Below are 27,368 nucleotides of genomic sequence, written 5' to 3' on the forward strand. Positions count from 1 at the left end.
GGGCCGAATGGTCTCCTTCTGCACTGTAAATTCTATGATTCTCTAAATGGGAGGCGATCGAGGGGGTGCGAGGGAAGAGATGTGGTTAGGAGGGTAGAATTCAGGGCGGGGAGGAAAGGAGGGTGACAGACAAAGGAAGAGACGAGTGGAGGGGGGGGCAGAGAAAGTGGGTGGAGGGAGGTGGGATGGTGCAGCCGGGGAGAGTAAGGCAGGGGGAAGTGGAGGAGAGGGGGTGAGGGAGAGGAGGAGGAAGACAGAATGGGGAGGAGACTGAGAGAGGAGGTGAGGCACGATCAATTGGACAAATACAATAGTTGAATCCAACTGAGGCTTTATTGCTATCAGATGTGTGGCCTCCCACAGCAGCTGGCGAAATGGCTGCTGGCTGGAGGACACGCATATTTATACCCCGCCTCCTGGGCGGAGCCAGCAGGCAGGGACTACCGGCGAACCTATAGTACAGGTCCTACCTTACATCACCTAATACAGGTGTAACAGTGATTTATTTACCACATTCACCCCCTGTTAAAAATTGAGTCCGGCGGGGATGGTGGATAACTATATACAACAATGAGTTACTGTTATAACCTGCCTACTGACGATTGGCTGGGGACTAATGATTATCCCACAATCCTATGGGAGTATGAACTTCCCCAATGAGGGGGGTGGAGAAACTCCTACTATAAATAAGCTGGCCAGTCCAGGAACCAGCAGGAAGGAGAAGGTAGCAAGGGAAGTTACTGCTACTGCTATGTATATATTGTTATAGTAAATAAACTTTATTATTTTGTATCCTTAAAACTCGTGCTGGATTCTTCGGGGCCCTTACAAAAGTTACTATTTACAAGATTTGAGTAAACAAATGTCCTTTGATGTCCGGTGGACCGGTCAGAGGTTTAGTCGGTCCGGGGCCTTGATGTTCCTCTGGGAGCGACGCAGTGGTGTCGGCAATGTTGGTGCTGATCTGGTCGATGGTGACTCCGGGAGCGTGCCGAAATCCCCTTCATCGTCGGGCCTGGGCAGGGGGGGACGGATGGTCCTGTGGGGGGTGGGGTGCTGTTGGGAGCGACGGGGGAGGGGAGGGTGGCGCCGGGGATGGAGCGGGTGTGTGTGTGGAACCTGCTGGTGCCAGGTCCCTGAGGGAGACGGTATCCTGGCGGCCGTCGGGGTACGCCACGTAGGCGTACTGGGGGTTTGCGTGGAGCAAGTACACCCTCTCCACCAACGGGTCCGCCTTGTGGAGGCCGGGAGGTTTCTCCTGCCAGCGGGAGGCCGGGAGGTTTCTTGACTGTCGGGCCAGCTGGACGGCCCTCCATACCGTCCCGTTCTCCCGTTCTACTTGCCCGTTTCCCCGGGGGTTATAGCTTGCTGTCCTGCTGGAGGCGATACCCCTGCTGAGCAGGAACTGACGCAGCTCATCACTCATGAATGAGGATCCCCTGTCACTGCGGATGTAGGCGGGGAACCGAACAGAGTGAAGATTGTGTTGAGGGCTTTAATGACGGTGGCAGACTTTATGTCGGGGCATGGGATGGCAAAGGGGAATCTGGAGTATTCGTCGATCACACTGAGAAAATATGTGTGATGGTTGGTGGAGGGGAGGGGGCCTTTGAAGTCCACGCTGAGGCGTTCAAAGGGGCGAGAGGCCTTCACCAGGCGCGCGCGGTCCGGCCGGTAGAAGTGCGGCTTGCACTCCGCACAGACCTGGCAGCCCCTGGTGACTGTCCGTACTTCCTCGACGGAGTAGGGCAGATTTTGTGCCTTAATGAAGTGGTACAACCGTGTGACTCCTGGGTGACAAAGGCTGTCGTGCAGGCCCCGAATTCGGTCTACCTGTGTGCTGGCACATGTACCTCGGGATAGGGCGTCTGGGAGCTCGTTGAGTTTACCGGGGCGATACATAATCTCGTAATTATAGGTGGAGAGCTCGATTCTCCACCGCAAGATTTTATCATTTTTGATCTTGCCCCGCTGTGTGTTGTTGAACATGAAGGCAACCGACCATTGGTCAGTGCGGAGAGTGAATCTCCTGCCGGCCAGGTAATGCCTCCAATGCCGCACAGCTTCAACGATAGCTTGGGCCTCCTTTTCGATGGATGAGTGCCGAATTTCTGAGGCATGAAGGGTGCGGGAAAAGAATGCCACGGGCCTGCCTGCCTGATTGAGGGTGGCGGCAAGGGCGACGTCCGATGCGTCGCTTTCTACTTGGAAAGGAAGTGTTTCGTCTACAGCGTGCATTGTGGCCTTGGCAATATCAGCTCTGATCCGGGCGAAAGCCTGTTGAGCCTCGGCCGTCAGGGGGAAATGAGTGGACTGTATGAGTGGGCGGGCCTTGTCGGCATAGATTGGAAACCACTGTGCGTAATACGAAAAGAATCCCAGGCAGCGTTTGAGGGCCTTGGGGTAGTGGGGGAGGGGGAGCTCCATGAGGGGGCGCATGCGGTCGGGATCGGGCCCCAGAACTCCGTTCTGGACCACATAGCCGAGGATGGCTAAGCGGTTCGTGCGGAACACACACTTCTCCTTGTTGAAAGTGAGGTTTAGGAGAGTAGCGGTGCGGAGAAATTTAGCAAGGTTGGCGTCATGGTCCTGCTGATCATGGCCGCAGATGGGGACGTTGTCTAGGTACGGAAAGGTGGCCCGCAACCCATACCGGTCGACCATTCGGTCCATCACCCTTTGGAAGACCGAGACCCCGTTTGTGACGCCGAAGGGGACCCTATAAGCGGCCGTCTGCCTCGAAGGCAGTGTATGGACGGTCCGATTTACAGATGGGGAGCTGGTGGTAGGCGGATTTCAGGTCTACTGTTGAGAAGACCCGGTACTGCGCAATCTGGTTAACCATGTCAGATATGCGTGGGAGGGGGTACGCGTCGAGCTGCGTGTACCGGTTGATGGTCTGGCCGTAGTCCATGTCCATTCGGTGTTTCTCCCCAGTTTTAACTACTACCACTTGGGCTCTCCAGGGGCTGTTGCTGGCCTCGATGATGCCTTCCCGAAGCAGCCGCTGGACTTCGGACCTGATGAAGGTCTTGTCCTGGGTGCTGTACCGTCTGCTCCTGGTGGCGACGGGTTTGCAATCTGGAGTTAGATTGGCAAAGAGGGAAGGTGGGTCGACCTTTAGGGTCGCGAGGCCGCACACAGTAAGGGGTGGTAAGGGGCCGCCAAATTTCAGGGTTAGGCTCTGGAGGTTGCACTGGAAGTCCAGGCCGAGGATTAGTGCAGCACAGAGGTTAGGGAGGACGTAGAGGCGGAAGCCGCTGAATCCTATGCCCTGGACCGTGAGCGTGACCGTGCAGTACCCCTGGATCGCTACGCAATGGGATCCGGAGGCCAGGGAGATTTCTTTGGTTGGCGGGGTGTATCGTGAGGGAGCAGCGCCTTACCATATCCGGGTGCATGAAGCTTTCGATGCTCTCGGAGTCCAGCAGGCAGGAGGTTACATGTCCGTCGACTTTCACGCTGGTGGATGCGTTGGTCAGGTTATGCGGACGAGACTGGTCGATTGACATGGAGGCGAGTTTTGGTTGGTCATCGGGTAATGAGGCGGCTGGTGAGCCCGGGTCCTGGAACGCTGGTGGTGCCCATGTGCTGAGGGGTAGACAAGATGGCGGCGCCCGAAGATCTTGAGAGTTACAAAATGGCGGCGACCACGGAACGCACGTTGCGGGGGTGGAACAAGATGTTGGCGCCCATGAAATGCAAGTGTTGCGCGGAGGGGAAGATGACGGCACCCACTGGCCGCACGCGGTCTGAGGGGGGGGATGGCGGCACCCACTGTCCGTGACCGAGGGGGGTGGGGGCGATAGCGGCTACTGAGCGGGCCTGGCACACCGCGGCAAAGTGGCCCTTCTTCCCGCAGGCTTTACAAAGGGCAGTGCGGGCCGGGCAGCGTTGGCGGATGTGCTTCTGTTGGCCACAGAAATAGCACGGGGGCCCCCGGGGATCGCTGGCTGGCGTGCAGCGCAGGCGTATTGGGTGGGCAGCGCCCCCGCTGGGGCGGCTGTCTGTGGGGTCCACAAAGCATAGGAGGGGTGGGCCGCGCGGCTGGGTGTGTGGGACTGGACGTTGCGCAGGGCGACCGTCAAGGAGAGTGCTAGCGTTTTAGTCTCTGCGAGGTCACGAGGCCCCTTCTAGGAGTCGCTGGCGTATGAGATCTGACCCAATTCCAGTCACAAAAGCGTCCCGCATAAGGAGGTCTGAGTGTTCGGTGGCCGTAACGGCCTGACAGTCACAGTCCCGGGCTAGTGGGATTCAGGCCCGCCAGAAGTCTTCTATAGACTCACCAGGGAGTTGAGAGCGAGTGGCGAGTGCGTGCCTGGCGAAGAGCGTGTTCGTCTTCTGTGCGTAGTTGTCCTTGAGTAGAGTCATGGCTTTGGCGTAGTTCGTCGCGTCCTGCATTAGCGGAAAGACTTTGGAGCTCAACCTGGACTATAAAATCTGAATCTCCTGAGCCTCCGGAACAGGGGTCGGTGCCGCGTTGATATACGCTTCCAGGCAAGCTAGCCAGCTAGCCAGTGCTGGAAGTCCTTTCTGGCGTCGCTTGAGTGCGGATCCAGCTGCAGGCGATCCGGTTTGATACGGAGGTCCATCCGTAGAAACTGATAGCAATAAATTGAGGCACGATCAATTGGACAAAAGACGATAGTTGAATCCAACTGAGGCTTTATTGCTATCAGATGTGTGGCCTCCCACAGCAGCTGGCGAAATCGCTGCTGGCTGGAGGACACGCATATTTATACCCCGCCTCCTGGGCGGAGCCAGCAGGCAGGGACTACCGGCGAACCTGTAGTACAGGGCCTACCGTACATCACCTAATACAGGTGTAACAGTGGTTTACCACAGGAGGGACACAGAGGGGCAGAGAAGGTGAAGGGTCGAGGGGATAGAGGTGAATATGGGGGAGCGGAGGGGAGGGAGGAGGGACGGGGAGTGGGAAGAGAGGGATGGGATTGGGTGAGGTTTCGTTATGAAATTTCATAAAATGCTCACAATTGCAATCTCTTCCTTTTTTTGACCTCCCCTCCCCTCCCCTACCTCCCCTCATCGACTGTCTTACAGACATTAACAGCCCTCCCGGTCACCACTGCCCACTCCCCCTCACCCACCAGTTTATCAGTTCACACCATCTGTGAAGGGTCAGCAGTTCACCGGGGTTTTAGGAAGCAAGTCCAGTCGTCCCTCTCCCACCCAACTCTCACACATCCCGGCAACGCTCGGCAGTGATTGTCACCCCATTGTCACCCTGCCTCATTTCGCCCTCCCGACGCAATCTCAGTGGGCAGGCACCCACACCCAGGCCCCACCCAATGAACTCAACATACATCGGTGATTGTCCCGGGAGCCTTCCTCGTGAGTCACTGCGTCACCGAGAACGAGTTCAAGGACTGAAATGTTGTGGAAGGGAGCCATACCCTCCACGAGGACCACGGGGAAGCTGTCATTGATCTTCCAGTGGGACCCATGCAGTACAAACTCCCCAGGTAGGGGAAGGAGGCCAACCACCTGAGGATGGTCATGAGCAAAAATTAGACGCAGGCGCAGATCAGGGCCTGGTGAGGTAAATCCTCCCAGTTAGGGTTACACCGGGAGTGAGGTGCTGAGTTATTTTTTAACTTTTCCAATTAAGGGGCAAGTTAGCGTGTCCAATCCACCCACCCTGCACATCTCTGGGTTGTGGGGGCGAAACCCACGCAAACACGGGGAGAATGTGCAAACTCCACACGGGCAGTGACCCGGGGCCGGGATTGAACCTGGGTCCTTGGCGGCGTGAGGCAGCAGTGCTAACCACTGCGCCGCTGTGCCGCTGGTAGATGCTGAGTTATGCTGACCATTGCAAAGGCTTGTAGATAAATCTATCTTGCGTTTACTGTCATCCCCCTCTGCGACATTGTAAAGGACTAGAACCCGCCTACACGAATATCGTCTACCCCGTCTGCTCCACAGCTGACTTCAGTGTCACACCGACTGACTCATCAATGTCCCTCTCACTTGATCAAAGTCTGTCCTGGCCCAATATCTCAGCAAAACAGGAATAAATGTGGAATTCTCCAGCGATGCCGATACCCAGAGAACGAACACAATAAACTGGGAAATGAGATGCCTGTGTGCGTACAGGAATATATTCCCACATTCTCTCCTCCTCACATTGTTACTCTCACACCCTTCCCTTGCTATCGATCGGGTCTGCCCCCCACACTTTCTGCTTCGTTCCAGTACCTCCGCCTCTGCTTCCCACTTAAACGTTCTCTCTCTCTCCCCTCCCTCTTTTTATTTTCCCTTTGATCATTCATTTCCTCCCCGGTAAATTCCCCTGACCGCCTCGGTGTTGGGGGTCCCAGCGTCGGTCTGGCCCTCTCTGGGCGAGTGACGGGATGTTACATCAACCTTCCCAAAGGCAAAAGCTCAGACGTACATTTATACAGCGCCAATCACCACCTCACAATATCCCCAATGCTCCCCACAGCCAACTGAGTGCTTCAGAGGTGGGGTCACCGTTGTAACGTGGCAGCCCCTTTGTGCCCTGCAAGATCTCACCAGTAGCGATGTGATAAGTGATAAACGACCCAGACAATCTGCAGACTGAGGGGTAAATGTTGGCCAGGAGGTAACTCCCCCTGCTCCTCTTTGAGTAGCACCACGGGATCCTTTACACCCCCAGGGCCTGGGTTTACGGTCACATCCGAATTGCAGCATGCCCGACAGTGCGGCACTCCCTCACTACTGCACCGGGAATGTCGGCCTGGATTCTGTGCACAGTCCCAACCAGGAGCAAAGTTCGTCCAGATCGTTCCGTCACCTGCCTTCCCCTTTCAGCAGTGGATTTCGTACTTGACCTCCTGCTGGAACACCACGCTGCGATTCTCGAAAACCGCCCCGCCGTCTAGGCTGTGTGACCGGTCAGCCTCGGCCATGGCCTCAGCTGTCTGGGTGGCCTGGTCCTGGAGAGGCCCCACCTGGAGCAGTTTGCCAAGCTCGGCCGTGTCTTTGTAGGTGCAGAAGTCTCTCTTGCTCCTGTCGATGACGAACATCTCGTGGCCTGTGGCGTCTCGGTATTCCTCCAGCTGGGCGAAGGTGGTGGGTCCATCAGAGTAGTCGTTAAGGTACAGGCCGCTCCCCTCCATTTCCGCCCTCTCCTCCTGCTCTGCCTTCCTCTGTTTGCCTTGTTTCCGACAGATCACCACCACCAGGAGAAGGGCGACGAGGGCCAGCAGCGAGATGCCGGCGGCGATGCCAGTCTGGGTGGCAGTGCCCAGGGCCGTGAAGTCCATGCTGTCCACACTCTCGTACAGCGGCTCGTGACTCAGACCAGGGGCCGGCCGCAGAGGGCGGCGGGGCCGGCCCCGGCTTGACAGGTTGACCGAAAGGTCAAAGGTTGCGGTGGCCCTCCCACCGGGGTTACTGGCCTCACACTCGTACCTGCCGGCGTGGGAAGCCGTCACATTGCGCAGGATCAGTGTCCCACCATCACCGGGAGGGACCAGGCTGCTCCGCGGTTGACCCTCACCGCCCGGCCTCTCGAAAGCCCCCGGGCCTGGAGGGCCCGAGGACCTGGTTGCCGACTGGAGGCGGCCCAGCACCATCCTGGTGTCACTCACCTTCCTCCAGCCCACCACCGGCTGTGGGTAGCCGGAGGCTCGGCAGGTCACGCGCAGGTCGCCTCCCAGGCGACTCGCCACATCACTGCGGTCAAGTTGCACCGCTGGAGGGATGCAGACCAGACTGTTCCCGGGGATGTCCAGCAAGCTCTGGCCAAACAAGCGTGGAGGCTCAGCACAGAGAATCCTCTTGCCCAGCAACAGCCTGTGGCCTTCCCGAATGATCCAGCCTCTCAGCCAGTGCAGTACACAGTCACATCTCCACGGATTCCCTAGAGAGAAATGGAAACGGTCAAACTCTTCATCATCCCACAACTGGTGTTCTGTAATCGTCTTAAACACCTCAATTCAATCATCCCTTAATCATCCCTACTCCGGGGAATACAACACTCTCCAACCTCTCCTCATAATCTAGGAACGGGCAATAAATTCCGGCCTACCCAGCGACAGCCACATCCTGACAAAGAATCAATTAAACAAAAGACTGACAAACATTATAGTGCTGATATCACTCTGGCGAATAGATGCTGCACCCTCTCCAAGGTCAATAAACCTTTTCCTGATGTCCTATCCCAGAGCTGAGTACAATAATCCAAGTGCATATCGACCTCTATACCAGGCAACCTTAGCAAACCCTCCCCGAACATACTGACTTCTCCCCGACCCCACCCCGAACCCTAGCGACCCCTCCCCAAACCCGAGCGACCCCTCCCCAGACCCGAGCGACCCCTCCCCAAACCCTAGTGTCCCGCCGGTGAACCCTATCGACCTCTCGCCCAACACTCGAAAGCCCTTCTCAAACCCCCCTAGAAAGTTCCCCCCCCTAAACCTAACCCTATCCCTGAACCCTGAACCCGAGCAGTCCCATCCTGAACTCTCACAGCCTCTCCCCCGACATCCAACAACATGTCCCTGGAATCCTAGCAACCACACACTAAACTCTAGCAACTCCACCCTGAACCCCAGTAACCTCTCCCCTGAACCCGAGTGACCCCTCCCCTGAACCCCTCACGATGTGTGGATATCACTGTAATTAACCACCTGTCTCTCACACCATGTGGATATCACTGTAATTAACCCCCATCTCTCACACCATGTGGATATCACTGTAAATAACCCCCGTCTCTCACAGTGTGTGGATATCACTGTAAATAACCCCCTGTCTCTCACAGTGTGTGGATATCACTGTAAATAACCCCCGTCTCTCACAGTGTGTGGATATCACTGTAAATAATCCCCTGTCCCTCACACCATGTGGATATCACTGTAAATAACCCTGTCTCTCACACCATGTGGATATCACTGTAAATAACCCTGTCTCTCACACCATGTGGATATCACTGTAAATAACCCCCTGTCTCTCACACCATGTGGATATCACTGTAAATAACCCCCTGTCTCTCACACCATGTGGATATCACTGTAAATAACCCTGTCTCTCACACCATGTGGATATCACTGTAAATACCCTCCTGATCTCACATCATGTGGATATCACTGTAAATAACCCCCTGTCTCTCACCATGTGTGGATATCACTGTAAATAACCCCCTGTCTCTCACACCATGTGGATATCATTGTAAATAACCCCCTGTCTCTCACAGTGTGTGGATATCACTGTAAATACCCCCCTGTCTCTCACACCATGTGGATATCACTGTAAATAACCCCCTGTCTCTCACACCATGTCGATATCACTGTAAATACCCCCCTGTCTCTCATACTATGTGGATATCACTGTAAATACCATCCTGATCTCACACCATGTGGATATCACTATAAATAATCCTGTCTCTCACACCATGTGGATATCACTGTAAATAACCCCCTGTCTCTCACACCATGTGGATATCACTGTAAATACCCTCCTGATCTCACACCATGTGGATATCACTGTAAATAACCCTGTCTCTCACACCATGTGGATATCACTGTAAATACCCGCCTGTCTCTCACACCATGTGGATATCACTGTAAATAACCCTGTCTCTCACACCATGTGGATATCACTGTAAATAACCCCCTGTCTCTCACACCATGTGGATATCACTGTAAATACCCTCCTGATCTCACACCATGTGGATATCACTGTAAATAACCATGTCTCTCACACCATGTGGCTATCACTGTAAATACCCTCCTGATCTCACACCATGTGAATATCACTGTAAATAACCCCCTGTCTCTCACACCATGTGGATATCTCTGTAAATAACCCCCTGTCTCTCACAGTGTGTGGATTCACTGTAAATAATGCCCGTCTCTCACAGTGTCTGGATATCACTGTAAATAACCCTGTCTCCCACACCATGTGAATATCACTGGAAATAACCCTGTCTCTCACACCATGTGGCTATCACTGTAAATAACCCTGTCTCTCACACCATGTGGATATCACTGTAAATAACCCCCTGTCTCTCACACCATGTGGATATCACTGTAAATACCCTCCTGATATCATACCACGTGGATATCACTGTAAATAAGCCCCTGTCTCTCACACCATTTGGATATCACTGTAAATAACCCTGTCGCTCACACCATGTGGATATCACTGTAAACACCCTCCTGATCTCACACCATGTGGATATCACTGTAAATAACCTCCTGATCTCACACCATGTGGATATCACTGTAAATACCCTCCTGATCTCACACCATGTGGATATCACTGTAAGTAACCCTGTCTCTCACACCATGTGGATATCACTGTAAATAACCCCCTGTCTCTCACACCATTTGGATATCACTGTAAATAACCCTGTCGCTCACACCATGTGGATATCACTGTAATACCCTCCTGATCTCACACCATGTGGATATCACTGTAAATAACCCTGTCTCTCACACCATGTGGATATCACTGTAAATACCCCCCTGTCTCTCACACCATGTGGATATCACTGTAAATAACCCCCTGTCTCTCACACCATGTGGATATCACTGTAAATACCCTCCTGATCTCACACCATGTGGATATCACTGTAAATAACCCTGTCTCTCACACCATGTGGCTATCACTGTAAATACCCTCCTGATCTCACACCATGTGGATATCACTGTAAATAACCCCCTGTCTCTCACACCATGTGGATATCTCTGTAAATAACCCCCTGTCTCTCACACCATGTGGATATCACTGGAAATAACCCTGTCTCTCACGGTGTGTGGATATCACTGTAAATAACCCTGTCTCCCACACCATGTGAATATCACTGTAAATAACTCCCTGCCTCTCACACCATGTGGATATCACTGGAAATAACCCCCTGCCTCTCACACCATGTGGATATCACTGTAAATAACCCTGTCTCTCACACCATGTGGATATCACTGTAAATAACCCTGTCTCTCACACCATGTGGATATCACTGAAAATAACCCCCTGTCTCTCACACCATGTGGATATCACTGTAAATAACCCCCTGTCTCTCACACCATGTGGATATCACTGTAAATAACCCTGTCTCTCACACCATGTGGATATCACTGTAAATACCCTCCTGATCTCACATCATGTGGATATCACTGTAAATAACCCCCTGTCTCTCACCATGTGTGGATATCACTGTAAATAACCCCCTGTCTCTCACACCATGTGGATATCATTGTAAATAACCCCCTGTCTCTCACACCATGTGGATATCACTGTAAATAACCCCCTGTCTCTCACACCATGTGGATATCACTGTAAATACCCCCCTGTCTCTCATACTATGTGGATATCACTGTAAATACCATCCTGATCTCACACCATGTGGATATCACTATAAATAATCCTGTCTCTCACACCATGTGGATATCACTGTAAATAACCCCCTGTCTCTCACACCATGTGGATATCACTGTAAATACCCTCCTGATCTCACACCATGTGGATATCACTGTAAATAACCCTGTCTCTCACACCATGTGGATATCACTGTAAATACCCGCCTGTCTCTCACACCATGTGGATATCACTGTAAATAACCCTGTCTCTCACACCATGTGGATATCACTGTAAATACCCTCCTGATCTCACACCATGTGGATATCACTGTAAATAACCATGTCTCTCACACCATGTGGCTATCACCGTAAATACCCTCCTGATCTCACACCATGTGGATATCACTGTAAATAACCCCTGTCTCTCACACCATGTGGATATCCCTGTAAATAACCCCCTGTCTCTCACAGTGTGTGGATTCACTGTAAAAAATGCCCGTCTCTCACCATGTGTGGATATCACTGTAAATAACCCCCTGTCTCTCACACCATGTGGATATCACTGTAAATACCCTCCTGATCTCACACCATGTGGATATCACTGTAAGTAACCCTGTCTCTCACACCATGTGGATATCACTGTAAATAACCCCCTGTCTCTCACACCATTTGGATATCCCTGTAAATAACCCCCTGTCTCTCACAGTGTGTGGATTCACTGTAAATAATGCCCGTCTCTCACCATGTGTGGATATCACTGTAAATAACCCCCTGTCTCTCACACCATGTGGATATCACTGTAAATACCCTCCTGATCTCACACCATGTGGATATCACTGTAAGTAACCCTGTCTCTCACACCATGTGGATATCACTGTAATACCCTCCTGATCTCACACCATGTGGATATCACTGTAAATAACCCTGTCTCTCACACCATGTGGATATCACTGTAAATACCCCCCTGTCTCTCACACCATGTGGATATCACTGTAAATAACCCCCTGTCTCTCACACTATGTGGATATCACTGTAAATAACCCCCTGTCTCTCACACCATGTGGATATCACTGTAAATAACCCTGTCTCTCACACCATGTGGCTATCACTGTAAATACCCTCCTGATCTCACACCATGTGGATATCACTGTAAATAACCCCCTGTCTCTCACACCATGTGGATATCTCTGTAAATAACCCCCTGTCTCTCACACCATGTGGATATCACTGGAAATAACCCTGTCTCTCACGGTGTGTGGATATCACTGTAAATAACCCTGTCTCCCACACCATGTGAATATCACTGTAAATAACTCCCTGCCTCTCACACCATGTGGATATCACTGGAAATAACCCCCTGCCTCTCACACCATGTGGATATCACTGTAAATAACCCTGTCTCTCACACCATGTGGATATCACTGTAAATAACCCTGTCTCTCACACCATGTGGATATCACTGAAAATAACCCCCTGTCTCTCACACCATGTGGATATCACTGTAAATAACCCCCTGTCTCTCACACCATGTGGATATCACTGTAAATAACCCTGTCTCTCACACCATGTGGATATCACTGTAAATACCCTCCTGATCTCACATCATGTGGATATCACTGTAAATAACCCCCTGTCTCTCACCATGTGTGGATATCACTGTAAATAACCCCCTGTCTCTCACACCATGTGGATATCATTGTAAATAACCCCCTGTCTCTCACACCATGTGGATATCACTGTAAATAACCCCCTGTCTCTCACACCATGTGGATATCACTGTAAATACCCCCCTGTCTCTCATACTATGTGGATATCACTGTAAATACCATCCTGATCTCACACCATGTGGATATCACTATAAATAATCCTGTCTCTCACACCATGTGGATATCACTGTAAATAACCCCCTGTCTCTCACACCATGTGGATATCACTGTAAATACCCTCCTGATCTCACACCATGTGGATATCACTGTAAATAACCCTGTCTCTCACACCATGTGGATATCACTGTAAATACCCGCCTGTCTCTCACACCATGTGGATATCACTGTAAATAACCCTGTCTCTCACACCATGTGGATATCACTGTAAATAACCCCCTGTCTCTCACACCATGTGGATATCACTGTAAATACCCTCCTGATCTCACACCATGTGGATATCACTGTAAATAACCATGTCTCTCCCACCATGTGGCTATCACCGTAAATACCCTCCTGATCTCACACCATGTGGATATCACTGTAAATAACCCCCTGTCTCTCACACCATGTGGATATCCCTGTAAATAACCCCCTGTCTCTCACAGTGTCTGGATATCACTGTAAATAACCCTGTCTCCCACACCATGTGAATATCACTGTAAATAACTCCCTGCCTCTCACACCATGTGGATATCACTGGAAATAACCCTGTCTCTCACACCATGTGGCTATCACTGTAAATAACCCTGTCTCTCACACCATGTGGATATCACTGTAAATACCCCCCTGTCTCTCATACCATGTGGATATCACTGTAAATACCATCCTGATCTCACACCATGTGGATATCACTATAAATAATCCTGTCTCTCACACCATGTGGATATCACTGTAAATAACCCCCTGTCTCTCACACCATGTGGATATCACTGTAAATACCCTCCTGATCTCACACCATGTGGATATCACTGTAAATAACCCTGTCTCTCACACCATGTGGATATCACTGTAAATACCCCCCTGTCTCTCACACCATGTGGATATCACTGTAAATAACCCTGTCTCTCACACCACGTGGATATCACTGTAAATAACCCCCTGTATCTCACACCATGTGGATATCACTGTAAATACCCTCCTGATCTCACACCATGTGGATATCACTGTAAGTAACCCTGTCTCTCACACCATGTGGATATCACTGTAAATAACCCCCTGTCTCTCACACCATTTGGATATCTCTGTAAATAACCCTGTCGCTCACACCATGTGGATATCACTGTAAATAACCCTGTCTCTCACACCATGTGGATATCACTGTAAATACCCTCCTGATCTCACATCATGTGGATATCACTGTAAATAACCCCCTGTCTCTCACACCATGTGGATATCACTGTAAATAACCCTGTCTCTCACACCATGTGGATATCACTGTAAATAACCCCCTGTCTCTCACACCATGTGGATATCACTGTAAATAACCCTGTCTCTCACACCATGTGGATATCACTGTAATTACCCTCCTGATCTCACACCATGTGGATATCACTGTAAATAACCCTGTCTCTCATACCATGTGGATATCACTGTAAATAACCCCCTGTCTCTCACACCATGTGGATATCACTGTAAGTAACCCCCTGTCTCTCACACCAAGTGGATTTCAATGTAAATAACCCTGTCTCTCACACCATGTGGATATCACTGTAAATAACCCTGTCTCTCACACCATGTGGATATCACTGTAAATACCCCTGTCTCTCACACCATGTGGATATCACTGTAAATACCCCTGTCTCTCACACCATGTGGATATCACTGTAAATACCCCTGTCTCTCACACCATGTGGATATCACTGTAAATACCCCCTGTCTCTCACACCATGTGGATATCACTGTAAATACCCCCTGTCTCTCACACCATGTGGATATCACTGTAAATACCCTCCTGATCTCACACCATGTGGATATCACTGTAAATAACCCTGTCTCTCACACCATGTGGATATCACTGTAAATAACCCCCTGTCTCTCACACCATGTGGATATCACTGTAAATACCCCCTGTCTCTCACACCATGTGGATATCACTGTAAATAACCCCCTGTCTCTCACACCATGTGGATATCACTGTAAATAACCCCCTGTCTCTCACACCATGTGGATATCACTGTAAATACCCCCTGTCTCTCACACCATGTGGATATTACTGTAAATAACCCCCTGTCTCTCACACCATGTGGATATCACTGTAAATAACCCTGTCTCTCACACCATGTGGATATCGCTGTAAATAACCCTGTCTCTCACACCATGTGGATATCACTGTAAATAACCCCCTGTCTCTCACACCATGTGGATATCACTGTAAATACCCTCCTGATCTCACACCATGTGGATATCACTGTAAATAACCCTGTCTCTCACACCATGTGGCTATCACTGTAAATACCCTCCTGATCTCACACCATGTGGATATCACTGTAAATACCCCCTGTCTCTCACACCATGTGGATATCACTGTAAATAACCCCCTGTCTCTCACACCATGTGGATATCACTGTAAATAACCCTGTCTCTCACACCATGTGGATATCACTGTAAATACCCTCCTGATCTCACACCATGTGGATATCACTGTAAATACCCTCCTGATCTCACACCATGCTGTGTTGAAGGTCCAGACAGTCAGGCTGTTTTCTCACCGGTCAGGCGGATCTCCTGGAGACTGCTCAGTGGCTGAATTGTTGCCTTGTGCAACGTCTGGAGGCTGTTGCTGCTCAGGTCCAGCAGTGCCAGTGATGAGAGCCCCAGGAAAGCTTGGTCAGCCAAAGACTTGAGGTTGTTCTCCTGCAGATGGAGTTCCTGTAACCTCTGGAAGTGAAACAGAGCCATTGAGAAAAATAAACCTTCAGACATTTCGAAGACCAACTTCCTCAATACTCACGGCTACTTCTCATTTCATTCATTGTCCCTTTTTGTGTTATTAAATATTTTTATTCTCCTTTTTCACATTTTCTTGCAGATTTACACCCAACAAACAGTAAACACATTGTCCCTTTTATTCTGTGCAGTCACCATAGATCCTGGAGCACCGTCCTCCATGCTTTGCTGTTTGACCCCCATCCATAGCCCTGGGTTCTCAACAAAGGCCATGAACTGAGTTACATTCAAAATAATATGTTCTAACTCTCAACTTTACTGTTCCCCCAAGAGAAAAACATCACCCGTGTGTCCAGCTCACACGCTGCATTTGCTGTCCCGTGCAAGGACGTTTCCTTCCCTGTCCAGTGTGAGGATGTCTCCTGTCCAGTGCGAGGATGTCCCCCTGTCCAGTGCAAGGACATCCTCCTGTCCAGTGTGAGGATGTCCCCCCTGTCCAGTGCAAGGACGTTTCCTTCCCTGTCCAGTGTGAGGATGTCCCCTGTCCAGTGCGAGGATGTCCCCCTGTCCAGTGCAAGGACATCCTCCTGTCCAGTGTGAGGATGTCCCCCCTGTCCAGTGCAAGGACGTTTCCTTCCCTGTCCAGTGTGAGGATGTCCCCTGTCCAGTGCGAGGATGTCCCCCTGTCCAGTGCAAGGACATCCTCCTGTCCAGTGCGAGGATGTCCCCCCTGTCCAGTGTGAGGATGTCCCCCCTGTCCAGTGTGAGGATGTCCACCTGTCCAGTGCGAGGATGTCCCTCTGTGCAGTGCAAGGACATCCTCCTGTCCAGTGTGAGGATGTCTGCCTGTCCAGTGCGAGGATGTCCCTCTGTCCAGTGCAAGAACATCCTCTTGTCCAGTGGGAGGACGTCCCCTCCCCAGTGCGAGGATGCTCCCCCCTGTCCAGTGCGAGGACATCCCCTCTGTCCAGTGTGAGGATGGCCCTGTCCAGTGTGAGGAGGTCCCCCTGTCCAGTGTGAGGACGTCCCCCTGCCCAGTGCGAGGATGTCCCCCCTGTCCAGTGTGAGGATGTCCGCCTGTCCAGTGCGAGGATGTCCATCTGTCCAGTGCAAGAACATCCTCCTGTCCAGTGGGAGGACATCCTCCTGTCCAGTGGGAGGACATCCCCCTGTCCAGTGTGAGGAGGTCCCCCTGTCCAGTGTGAGGAAGTCCCCCTGCCCAGTGCGAGCATGTTCCCCCTGTCCAGTGTGAGGACATCCCTCTGTCCAGTGTGAGGATGTTCCCCCTTGTCCAGTGCGAGGACATCCCACCCTGTCCAGGGTGAGGATGTCCCTCTGTGCAGTGCAAGAACATCCTCCTGTCCAGTGGGAGGACATCCCCCTGTCCAGTGTGAGGACGTCCCCTTGTCCAGTGTGAGGAAGTCCCCCTGCCCAGTGCGAGCATGTTCCCCCTGTCCAGTGTGAGGACATCCCTCTGTCCAGTGTGAGGATGTTCCCCCTTGTCCAGTGCGAGGACATCCCACCCTGTCCAGTGTGAGGATGTCCCTCTGTCCAGTGCGAGGACATCATCCCTGCCCAGTGCGAGGATGTCCCCCCTGTCCAGTGTGAGGATGTCCGCCTGTCCAGTGCGAGGATGTCCATCTGTCCAGTGCAAGAACATCCTCCTGTCCAGTGGGAGGACATCCCCCTGTCCAGTGTGAGGACGTCCCCTTGTCCAGTGTGAGGAAGTCCCCCTGCCCAGTGCGAGCATGTTCCCCCTGTCCAGTGTGAGGACATCCCTCTGTCCAGTGTGAGGATGTTCCCCCTTGTCCAGTGCGAGGACATCCCACCCTGTCCAGTGTGAGGATGTCCCTCTGTCCAGTGTGAGGATGTCCCTCTGTCCAGTGTGAGGATGACCCCTTGTCCAGTGCAAGGATGTTCCCCCCTGTCCAGTGCGAGGACATCCCCCTGTCCAGTGCAAAGATGTTCCCCCCTGTCCAGTGCAAGGACATCCCCCCTGTCCAGTGTGAGGATGTCCCTCTGTCCAGTGTGAGGATGTCCCTCTGTCCAGTGTGAGGATGACCCCTTGTCCAGTGCAAGGATGTTCCCCCCTGTCCAGTGCGAGGACATCCCCCTGTCCAGTGCAAAGATGTTCCCCCCTGTCCAGTGCAAGGACATCCCCCCTGTCCAGTGTGAGGATGTCCCTCTATCCAGTGCGAGGACATCCCCCTGTCCAGTGCGAGGACATCCCCCCCTGTCCAGTGTGAGGATGTCCCTCTGTCCAGTGCAAGGACAACCCCCTGTCCAGTGTGCGGATGTCCCTCTGTCCAGTGTGAGGATGTCCCTCTGTCCAGTACGAAGATGTCCTCCCTGCCCAGTGCGAGGACATCCCCCTGTCCAGTATGAGGATGTCCCTCTGTCCAGTGTGGGGATGTCCCTCTGTCCAGTACGAGGATGTCCTCCCTGCCCAGTGCGAGGACATCCCCCTGTCCAGTATGAGGATGTCCCTCTGTCCAGTGCAAGGACATCCCCCTGTCCAGTGCAAGGACATCCCCCCTGTCCAGTATGAGGGTGTCCCTCTGTCCAGTGCAAGAACATCCCCCTGTCCAGTGCAAGGACATCCCCCCCTGTCCAGTGCGAGGACATCCCCCCCTGTCCAGTGTGAGGATGTCCCTCTGTCCGGTGCAAGGACATCCTACTGTCCAGTGTGCGGATGTCCCTCTGTCCAGTGTGAGGATGTCCACCTGTGCAGTGCGAGGATGTCCCTCTGTGCAGTGCAAGGACATCCTCCTTTCCAGTGGGAGGACATCCCCCTGTCCAGTGTGAGGAGGTCCCCCTGTCCAGTGTGAGGACGTCCCCCTGCCCAGTGCGAGGATGTCCCCCCTGTCCAGTGTGAGGATGTTCCCCCTTGTCCAGTGTGAGGATAACCCCTTGTCCAGTGCGAGGACGTTCCCCCCTGTCCAGTGCGAGGACATCCCCCCTGTCCAGTGTGAGGATGTCCCTCTGTCCAGTGTGAGGATGTCCGCCTGTCCAGTGCGAGGATGTCACATGTCCAGTGCGAGGATGTCCCCCTGTCCAGTGCGAGCATGTTCCCCCCTGTCCAGTGTGAGGATAACCCCTTGTCCAGTGTGAGGATGTCCATCTGTCCAGTGCAAGAACATCCTCCTGTCCAGTGGGAGGACATCCCCCTGTCCAGTGTGAGGACGTCCCCTTGTCCAGTGTGAGGAAGTCCCCCTGCCCAGTGCGAGCATGTTCCCCCCTGTCCAGTGTGAGGATAACCCCTTGTCCAGTGTGAGGATGTCCCTCTGTCCAGTGCGAGGACATTCCCCCCTGTCCAGTGTGAGGATGTCCCTCTGTCCAGTGCGAGGACGTCCCCCTGTCCAGTGTGAGGATGTCCCTCTGTCCAGTGTGAGGATGTCCCCCCTGTCCAGTGTGAGGATGTCCCTCTGTCCAGTGCAAGGACATCCCTCTGTCCAGTGTGAGGATGTTCCGCCTTGTCCAGTGCGAGGACATCCCCCCCTGTCCAGTGTGAGGATGTCCCTCTGTCCAGTGTGAGGACATCCCCCCCTGTCCAGTGTGAGGATGTCCCTCTGTCCAGTGCAAGGACATCCCTCTGTCCAGTGTGAGGATGTCCCTCTGTCCAGTGCGAGGACATCCCCCCCTGTCCAGTGTGAGGATGTCCCTCTGTCCAGTGTGAGGATGTCCCTCTGTCCAGTGCGAGGACATCATCCCTGTCCAGTGTGAGGATGTCCCTCTGTCCAGTGCGAGGACGTCCCCCCTGTCCAGTGCGAGGATGTCCCTCTGTCCAGTGCAAGGACGTTCCCCCCTGTCCAGTGCGAGGACATCCCCCCCTGTCCAGTGTGAGGATGTCCCTCTGTCCAGTGTGAGGATGTCCCTCTGTCCAGTGTGAGGATGTCCCTCTGTCCAGTGTGAGGATGTCCCTCTGTCCAGTGCGAGGACATCCCCCCTGTCCAGTGTGAGGATGTCCCTCTGTCCAGTGTGAGGATGACCCCTTGTCCAGTGCAAGGATGTTCCCCCCTGTCCAGTGCGAGGACATCCCCCTGTCCAGTGCAAAGATGTTCCCCCCTGTCCAGTGCAAGGACATCCCCCCTGTCCAGTGTGAGGATGTCCCTCTGTCCAGTGCGAGGACATCCCCCTGTCCAGTGCGAGGACATCCCCCCCTGTCCAGTGTGAGGCTGTCCCTCTGTCCAGTGCAAGGACATCCCCCTGTCCAGTGTGCGGATGTCCCTCTGTCCAGTGTGAGGATGTCCCTCTGTCCAGTACGAGGATGTCCTCCCTGCCCAGTGCGAGGACATCCCCCTGTCCAGTATGAGGATGTCCCTCTGTCCAGTGTGAGGATGTCCCTCTGTCCAGTACGAGGATGTCCTCCGTGCCCAGTGCGAGGACATCCCCCTGTCCAGTATGAGGATGTCCCTCTGTCCAGTGCAAGGACATCCCCCTGTCCAGTGCAAGGACATCCCCCCTGTCCAGTATGAGGGTGTCCCTCTGTCCAGTGCAAGGACATCCCCCTGTCCAGTGCAAGGACACCCCCCCCTGTCCAGTGCAAGGACATCCCCCCTGTCCAGTGTGAGAATGTCCCTCTGTCCAGTGCGAGGACATCCCCCTGTCCAGTGCGAGGACATCCCCCCCTGTCCAGTGTGAGGCTGTCCCTCTGTCCAGTGCAAGGACATCCCCCTGTCCAGTGTGCGGATGTCCCTCTGTCCAGTACGAGGATGTCCTCCGTGCCCAGTGCGAGGACATCCCCCTGTCCAGTATGAGGATGTCCCTCTGTCCAGTGCAAGGACATCCCCCTGTCCAGTCAGTGCAAGGACATCCCCCCTGTCCAGTATGAGGGTGTCCCTCTGTCCAGTGCAAGGACATCCCCCTGTCCAGTGCAAGGACATCCCCCCCTGTCCAGTGCAAGGACATCCCCCCTGGCCAGTATGAGTATGTCCCTCTGTCCAGTGCAAGGACGTTTCCCCCTCCAGGGACCCGGGTTGAATTCCGGCCTCGGGTGATTGTCTGTTCGGAGTCTGCACGTTGTCCCCGTATCTGTGTGGGTTTCCTCCGGTTTCCTCCCACAGTCCAAAGACGTGCAGGTTAGGTGGATTGGCCATATTAAATTTGCCCCTTAGTGTCCAAAAGGTTAGATAGGGTTACTGGGTTACGGAGATTATCATAGAATTTCATAGAATTTACAGTGCAGAAGGAGGCCATTTGGCCCATCGAGTCTGCACCGGCTCTTGGAAAGAGTACCCTACCCAAGGTCAACACCTCCACCCTATCCCCATAACCCAGTAACCCCACCCAACACTAAGGACAATTTTGGACACTAAGGGCAATTTATCATGGCCAATCCACCTAACCTGCACATCTTTGGACTGTGGGAGGAAACCGGAGCACCCGGAGGAAACCCACGCACACACGGGGAGGATGTGCAGGCTCCGCACAGACAGTGACCCAAGCCGGAATCGAACCTGGGACCCTGGAGCTGTGAAGCAATTGTGCTATCCACAATGCTACCGTGCTGCCCCATGGGGTGGAAGTGTGAGCTTACTAGGGTGCTCTTTCCAAGGGCCGATGCAGACTCAATGGGCCGAATGGCCTCCTACTGCACTGTAAATTCTATGATTCTATGACTCTCCCCCATTCAGTTTCCATTTCAACCTTTTTGTAGTTTACACCTCTCCTCAGTGTCCACAGTGTCGCTCAGTTTCAACTCTCCCCTCAATGCCCACCCTCCACCATGCCCACCCTCCCCATGCCCACCCTCGCCCCATGCCCACCCTCCCATGCCCACACTCCCCATGCCCACACTCCCCCCACGCCCACCCTCCCCCACGCCCACCCTCCCCCCATGCCCACTCTTCCCTGATTATCTACTCTTCCTTTGTGCTCAGTCTTTCCCCCAATTCTTATTCCCCCTCAGTGACCCACCCCCCCCCCCCCCCCACCTTTCCCCGTGCACACTCTCTTTCCCCAATGTCCATTCCCCATTTTGCACTCTACCTGAAGTCCATGAAATGTGAAGTCCAGCAGCCGGCTAATCTGGTTTCCCGCCAAGTACAAGACCCTCAGGTGATCCAATCCTTCGAACATGCTGCGATTGAGCTGTTGGATACGATTGCCGTTCAGTGCCAACTCTACCAGTGAGTGTTGCCTGGACAGGGCATCAGGTTCAATGGTGGTGAGGCTGTTGTTTTGAATGTAGAGGTTCTGGAGTTTAGAGAGATGGGAAAAGTCCTGCTGGCTGACATGAGCGATGTCATTGTCTTGCAAGAATAAGGTCTAAGAGAATGGACCAAATCCAAGTTAGTTCATTGACGCAGAAAGAGAGAGAGAACGAGGGAGGGAGAGAACGAGAGAGTCAGAGAGAGAGCGAGAAACAGAGAGAGGGAGAACGAGAGACACAGAAAGGGAGAACAAGAGATACAGAGACAGAATGAGAAAGACAGAGGGAGAACGAGAGAAACAGAGAGAGAGAGAACGAGAGACACAGAGAGGGAGAACAAGAGATACAGAGACAGAATGAGGAGACAGAGATACAGAGAGAGAGCAAGAGATGCAGAGAGAGAGAACGAGTGACAGAGCGAGAGAGAGAAAGAAAAAGAGAGAACAGTCGGCACAATCAAACAAGAGATCCCCACGGACAGGCTGAGAGGGACAGTAAGTAACAGAGTGCTCAGTCCAAAACAGGCAGTGAGAGCGTGAAGCTGGCGGAGAAACAGCACGGAAAACAGAGGGAGGGAGAATAAAACAAGTAGTAAAAACACAAAGGAAGCAGAGAACTATTCCAGATGGGACATGGAAGCAGCACGGGAACAGTGAAAGCTGAGCAGGAAGAACAAACAAGACAAAACATTGCTTCAACGTTAAACTGACACTCGGAATCATTTGCAGACTCGTCGATGCAAAGGTGAACGTGTGAGAATGGAACATTTTCACCTTTTCTTCCCCAAGCAAGCTGAGGACAGGCTCAGTTTAAATGAAGGTACGCTGCCCCGTGATTCTCTTCAAACTCCCGTGGGTTCCCAGTCTCCCTGCTGAATCAGAAGGCACCAGTCCAGGGATTTGACGAATTTGATACACTGTCCTCACCGGAGTGCTGCACTGTCAGAGGCACCACCCATCAAAGGAGACAGGGAACCAAAGTCCTGTGCACCGTCTCGAGCAGACGTCGAGAAATCCTCCTAGACTGAAGAAAGTGAAGGTTTCCCCCAGTGACCTGGTCAATACTGATACACCGACCAATGGATTAATTGGATCATTGTCACCTTGCTGTGTGTGGCAGCTTGCTGTGTGAAAATTCTCAGCTCTGCTACCTGTGATAGTCACCACTAGCAGTATTATATGTATTACAGTAAGACACGTATACTAAAGGTACATGGGTAAATCCCTGCCTGCTGGCTCCGCCCAGTAGGCGGTGTATAATAGTGTGTGCTCACCGAGCTGCAGCCATTCTGGTTCCAGCTACAGGAGGCACCACATCTTTGCTCAATAAAGCCTCGATTATTCCACTACTCTCGTCTTTGTGGTAATTGATAGTGCATCACTACCTTTATTACAACAGTGGCCTAAATTTCATGCTCCCCGATGGTGGGCTTAAGCTTGAGGGTGGGGAGAATGTGAAATACTTTGAATGGGCTTCCCGCTGTGTATCAGCCCATCCCGACCTGACAGTCATTTGACGTTGGGAATTGGAGGGATCGACCCATCCTTACCCCAACTGAGTCCCTTAATAGAATTTCTTAGAATCCTTACAGTGCAGACGAAGGCAGTTTGGCCCATTAAGTCTGCACCGACCCTCCGAAAGACCACCCCACACAGGCCCACTCCCCCACCCCACCCTTTTGGACACTCAGGGGCAATTTAGCATGGCCAAACCACCTAACCTGCACATCTTTGGGCTGTGGGAGGAAACCGGAGCACCCGGAGGCAACCCACACAGACACGGGGAGAACGCACAGACAGTGACCTGAGGTCGGAATTGAACCCGGCTCCCTGGCGCTGAGAGGCAGCAGTGCTAACCGTGCTGCCCTTGTTTACTCTAATTGCTCCACAATTTCAGGCCTCATCGAGAGTCTGCATTAAAGCAATTCCCAGAGCCTCTTTGCGTTTTGGTTTTGGGAACGGGATTTCAACCTATCATTACAGACTCAGTGGAAATCGAGCATGTACGAGTGAGGCTAAATCAGTGGGTGAAGTTACCTGAGTGAAAGGCGGAATATTGGATGGTACGGTTGTCAGTCCGAGAGATCCACATTCCACTGTTGTGCTGTAACACCGACATCCTTCCAGACATCCCTGAGACCGAAGCACCTGGAGGCCGAGTATTAGAACTGTGGCGATGAAATCCATCGAGTTGGAGTCGATAGCCTGCATGTAAATAAAGAACTGAGGATTTAATACACTAACACGGCCTGCCTTCACTAAATGGACCCTGCCAACAACGAGGCTAACGTCTATTATGCATCTCCCTCTCGAGTGTCTCTTATGTTCACCCCCTGTGCGTTTTAGTATTTCACAGGGTGCCAATGTCGCTGGCTAGACCAGAATTTATTGCCCATCCCTATTTAATAATAATAATAATAATAATAATAATCGCTTATTGTCACAAGTAGGCTTCAATGAAGTTGCTGTGAAAAGCCCCTAGTCGCCACATTCCGGCGCCTGTTCCAGGAGGCTGGTCCGGGAATTGAACTCGCGCTACTGGCCTTGTTCTGCATTACAAGCCAGCTGTTTAGCCCACTGTGCTAAACCAGCACCTAGAGGGCTGGTTTAGCCGTTGAGGGGGGGGCGACACGGTGGCACAGTGGTTAGCACTGTTGCTTCACAGCTCCAGAGTCCCAAATTTACAGACTCTTATTTAAGCAGAACACTTTAGCAACAGCAATTACAGCTTCAGAAAGATTTGATTTAAAAAAAAGAAAGAAAGACTTCAATTTGTATGGGGCAGCACGGTAGCATCGTGGTCAGCACTATGGCTTCACAGCTCCAGGGTCCCAGGTTCAATTCCCAGCTTGGGTCACTGTCTGTGCGGAGTCTGCACGTTCTCCCCGTGGCTGCATGGGTTTCCTCCGGGTGCTCCGGTTTCCTCCCACAAATCCCAAAACGCGTGCTGTTAGGTGACTTGGACATTCTGAATTCTTCCTCTGTGTACCCGAACAGGCGCCGGAGTGTGGAGACTAGGGGCTTTTCACAGCAACGTCATTGCAGTGTTAATGTGAGCCTACTTGTGACACTAATAAAGATTATTATTATAGAAGGTGATGGCGAGTTGCCCTCTTGAACCGCTGCAAACCATGCTGTACAGCCACAGAGCTGTCAGGGAGGGGGGTGCACAATTTTGACCCAGTGACATTGAAGGAACGGCCGATATATTTCCACCTTGCAGGTGGCGGTGGTCCTGGCAGCTAAAGCACGGGCACTGAAGTAAAGGAGATGATTGGGTGACCAGCCAAATATGGGGTTGGGAGGAGAGGTGCTTGCCCTTGTAGAGCCCACTCTTCCTTCTCCCCTATCACACACCCCATCCTTCACCCTAGGATGATGGGTCGCTGCATGTACACCGCAGAGTCTGCCATTCCTCCAATCAAGAGACAGCCCTTCCAACACAAGCAAGAACCCGTCGGTGGTGATGTAACACAGACAGGAGCAACAAGCGATTGAAGACCCCAGCTTCAAGGCTCCGATTGCAGGCCGCACCTTAAACTGAGACCTTTAGCAGGGATGTATTTGGGTCCTTCTGGAAGCAGAGGAGGCCCCTCCTCAGGTGGTAGGTGGGAAATGGGGGGGGTTACTGGCCCCCTACCATCGGTCCAGATCGCGGCATTCCCCTCTTCCCACGGCCAATTAGAAAGTTAGAACAATCTGGATTTCTAACTGTTCACGAGACAGCCCTTCCCCTTCCCGCGGGAGCATTCCTGCGTCACCAGGAGGGTCGGCAACACCACAGCAGCCCTTCGGGAGCAACAGTTAGAGCTGGGGGTGGGGGTAGGAGTGAGGATTTTCATCAATGTCTTTAAAATGGAAGTAAACGCCAGCCCCAGAATGTCTCGGACGTCACTGGCAAGGCAATGTTGCCCATCCAGGGCCGAAGGGCCTGTTCCTGTGCTGTATTAGAACATAGACCATAGAACTGTACAGCGCAGTACAGGCCCTTCGGCCCACGAAGTTGGGCTGAACTAGTCTGAAACTAAGATCAAATCAACCTACTCCCAATCATTCTAGTGCACTCCATATGCCTATCCAATAACCGCTTGAAAGTTCGTAAAGTGTCCGACGCCACTACCATAGCTGGGAGTGCGTTCCACGCCCCAACCACTCTCTGAGTAAAGGACCTACCTCTGACATCCCTCCTATATCTTCCACCATGAACCTTACAGTCATGCCCCCTTGTAACAGCTACATCCACCTGAGGAAAAAGTCGCTGAACGTCCACTCTGTCTATCCCTCTCATAATCTTATACACCTCAATTAAGTCACCTCAATCCTCCTTCGCTCCAATGAGAAAAGCCCTAGCTCCCTCAACCTTTCCTCATAAGACCTACCCTCCAATCCAGGCAACATCCTGGTAAATCTCCTTTGCACCCTTTCCAATGCTTCCACATCCTTCCTAAAATGAGGTGACCAGGACTGCACACAATACTCCAAATGTGGTCTAACCAAGGTCTTGTACAGTTGCAGCATAACCTCACGGCTCTTAAACTCAATCCCCCTGTTAATAAACGCTAACACACTATAGGCTTTCTTCACGGCTCTGTCCACTTGAGTGGCAACCTTCAGAGATCTATGGACATGAACTCCGAGATCTCTCTGCTCCTCCACATTCTTCTTTGTATCACTAATTGCCCTTAAATTGAGGAGCTTGCCAGTCCATTTCAGAGGGTACATATAGAAAACAGAAGCAGGAGTAGGTGATTCAGTCCTTTCAGCCTGGTCCGCCATTCAATGGTCGATCCTCTATCTCAACGCCATACTCCTCTGCCTCCCCATACCTCTTGGTGCCTTTAGTGTCCAGAAATCTTTCGTTTCCCTTAAATATATTTAGTGATTTGACCTCCTCAGTCTTCCGTGGTCGAGAATTCCGCCGGATTTGGAGTGAAGAAACTTCCCCTCATCCCAATCCTAAATAGCCCACCCACACCCTGAGACTGCGACCCCTTGATCTGGACCCCCAACCGGAGGAAGCAGCATTCCTGTATACAGCTTGTCCAGCCCGGTCAGAATTTTATACGTTCAACGAGATCCCCTCTCATTCTACTCAATTCCAGTGAGTAAATGCCCACAAGTAGGCTTCAAATGAAGTTACTGTGAAAAGCCCCTAGTCTCCACATTCCGGCACCTGTTCGGGGAGGCTGGTACGGGAAGGCGCACTCTGCAGAGGGAGCACTCTGGCGAACATCCACTGCATTCCCTCTGTGACGAGTACGGGTGTGTAGCGCACAAAGACTCCGTGAGACGAATAGAGTGAAGTCGATGAGGCTTT

At 52.4% G+C, this 27,368-nt stretch overlaps 1 protein-coding gene across 2 annotated transcripts in view; it reads right to left on the reverse strand.

Annotated features, from left to right (window-relative positions):
- Positions 1–314: 314 nt before the first annotated feature.
- The window catches only part of lrrc24 (leucine rich repeat containing 24), a 144,530-nt gene continuing 117,476 nt past the window's right edge, over positions 315–27,368 (reverse strand). For both annotated transcript variants that reach the window (XM_072508023.1, XM_072508025.1), the window contains exons 2-5: positions 24,089–24,256; positions 21,890–22,168; positions 15,724–15,892; positions 315–7,870 (exon numbers count right to left, since the gene is read on the reverse strand). In XM_072508023.1, the coding sequence (XP_072364124.1) occupies positions 6,813–7,870; positions 15,724–15,892; positions 21,890–22,168; positions 24,089–24,256 (1,674 nt within the window). In that variant the 3' untranslated portion in view covers positions 315–6,812. The remainder of the gene's footprint in view (positions 7,871–15,723; positions 15,893–21,889; positions 22,169–24,088; positions 24,257–27,368) is intronic.

Source organism: Scyliorhinus torazame, chromosome 6 (assembly GCF_047496885.1).
Source record: "Scyliorhinus torazame isolate Kashiwa2021f chromosome 6, sScyTor2.1, whole genome shotgun sequence".
NCBI classification, from domain to species: domain Eukaryota; kingdom Metazoa; phylum Chordata; class Chondrichthyes; order Carcharhiniformes; family Scyliorhinidae; genus Scyliorhinus; species Scyliorhinus torazame.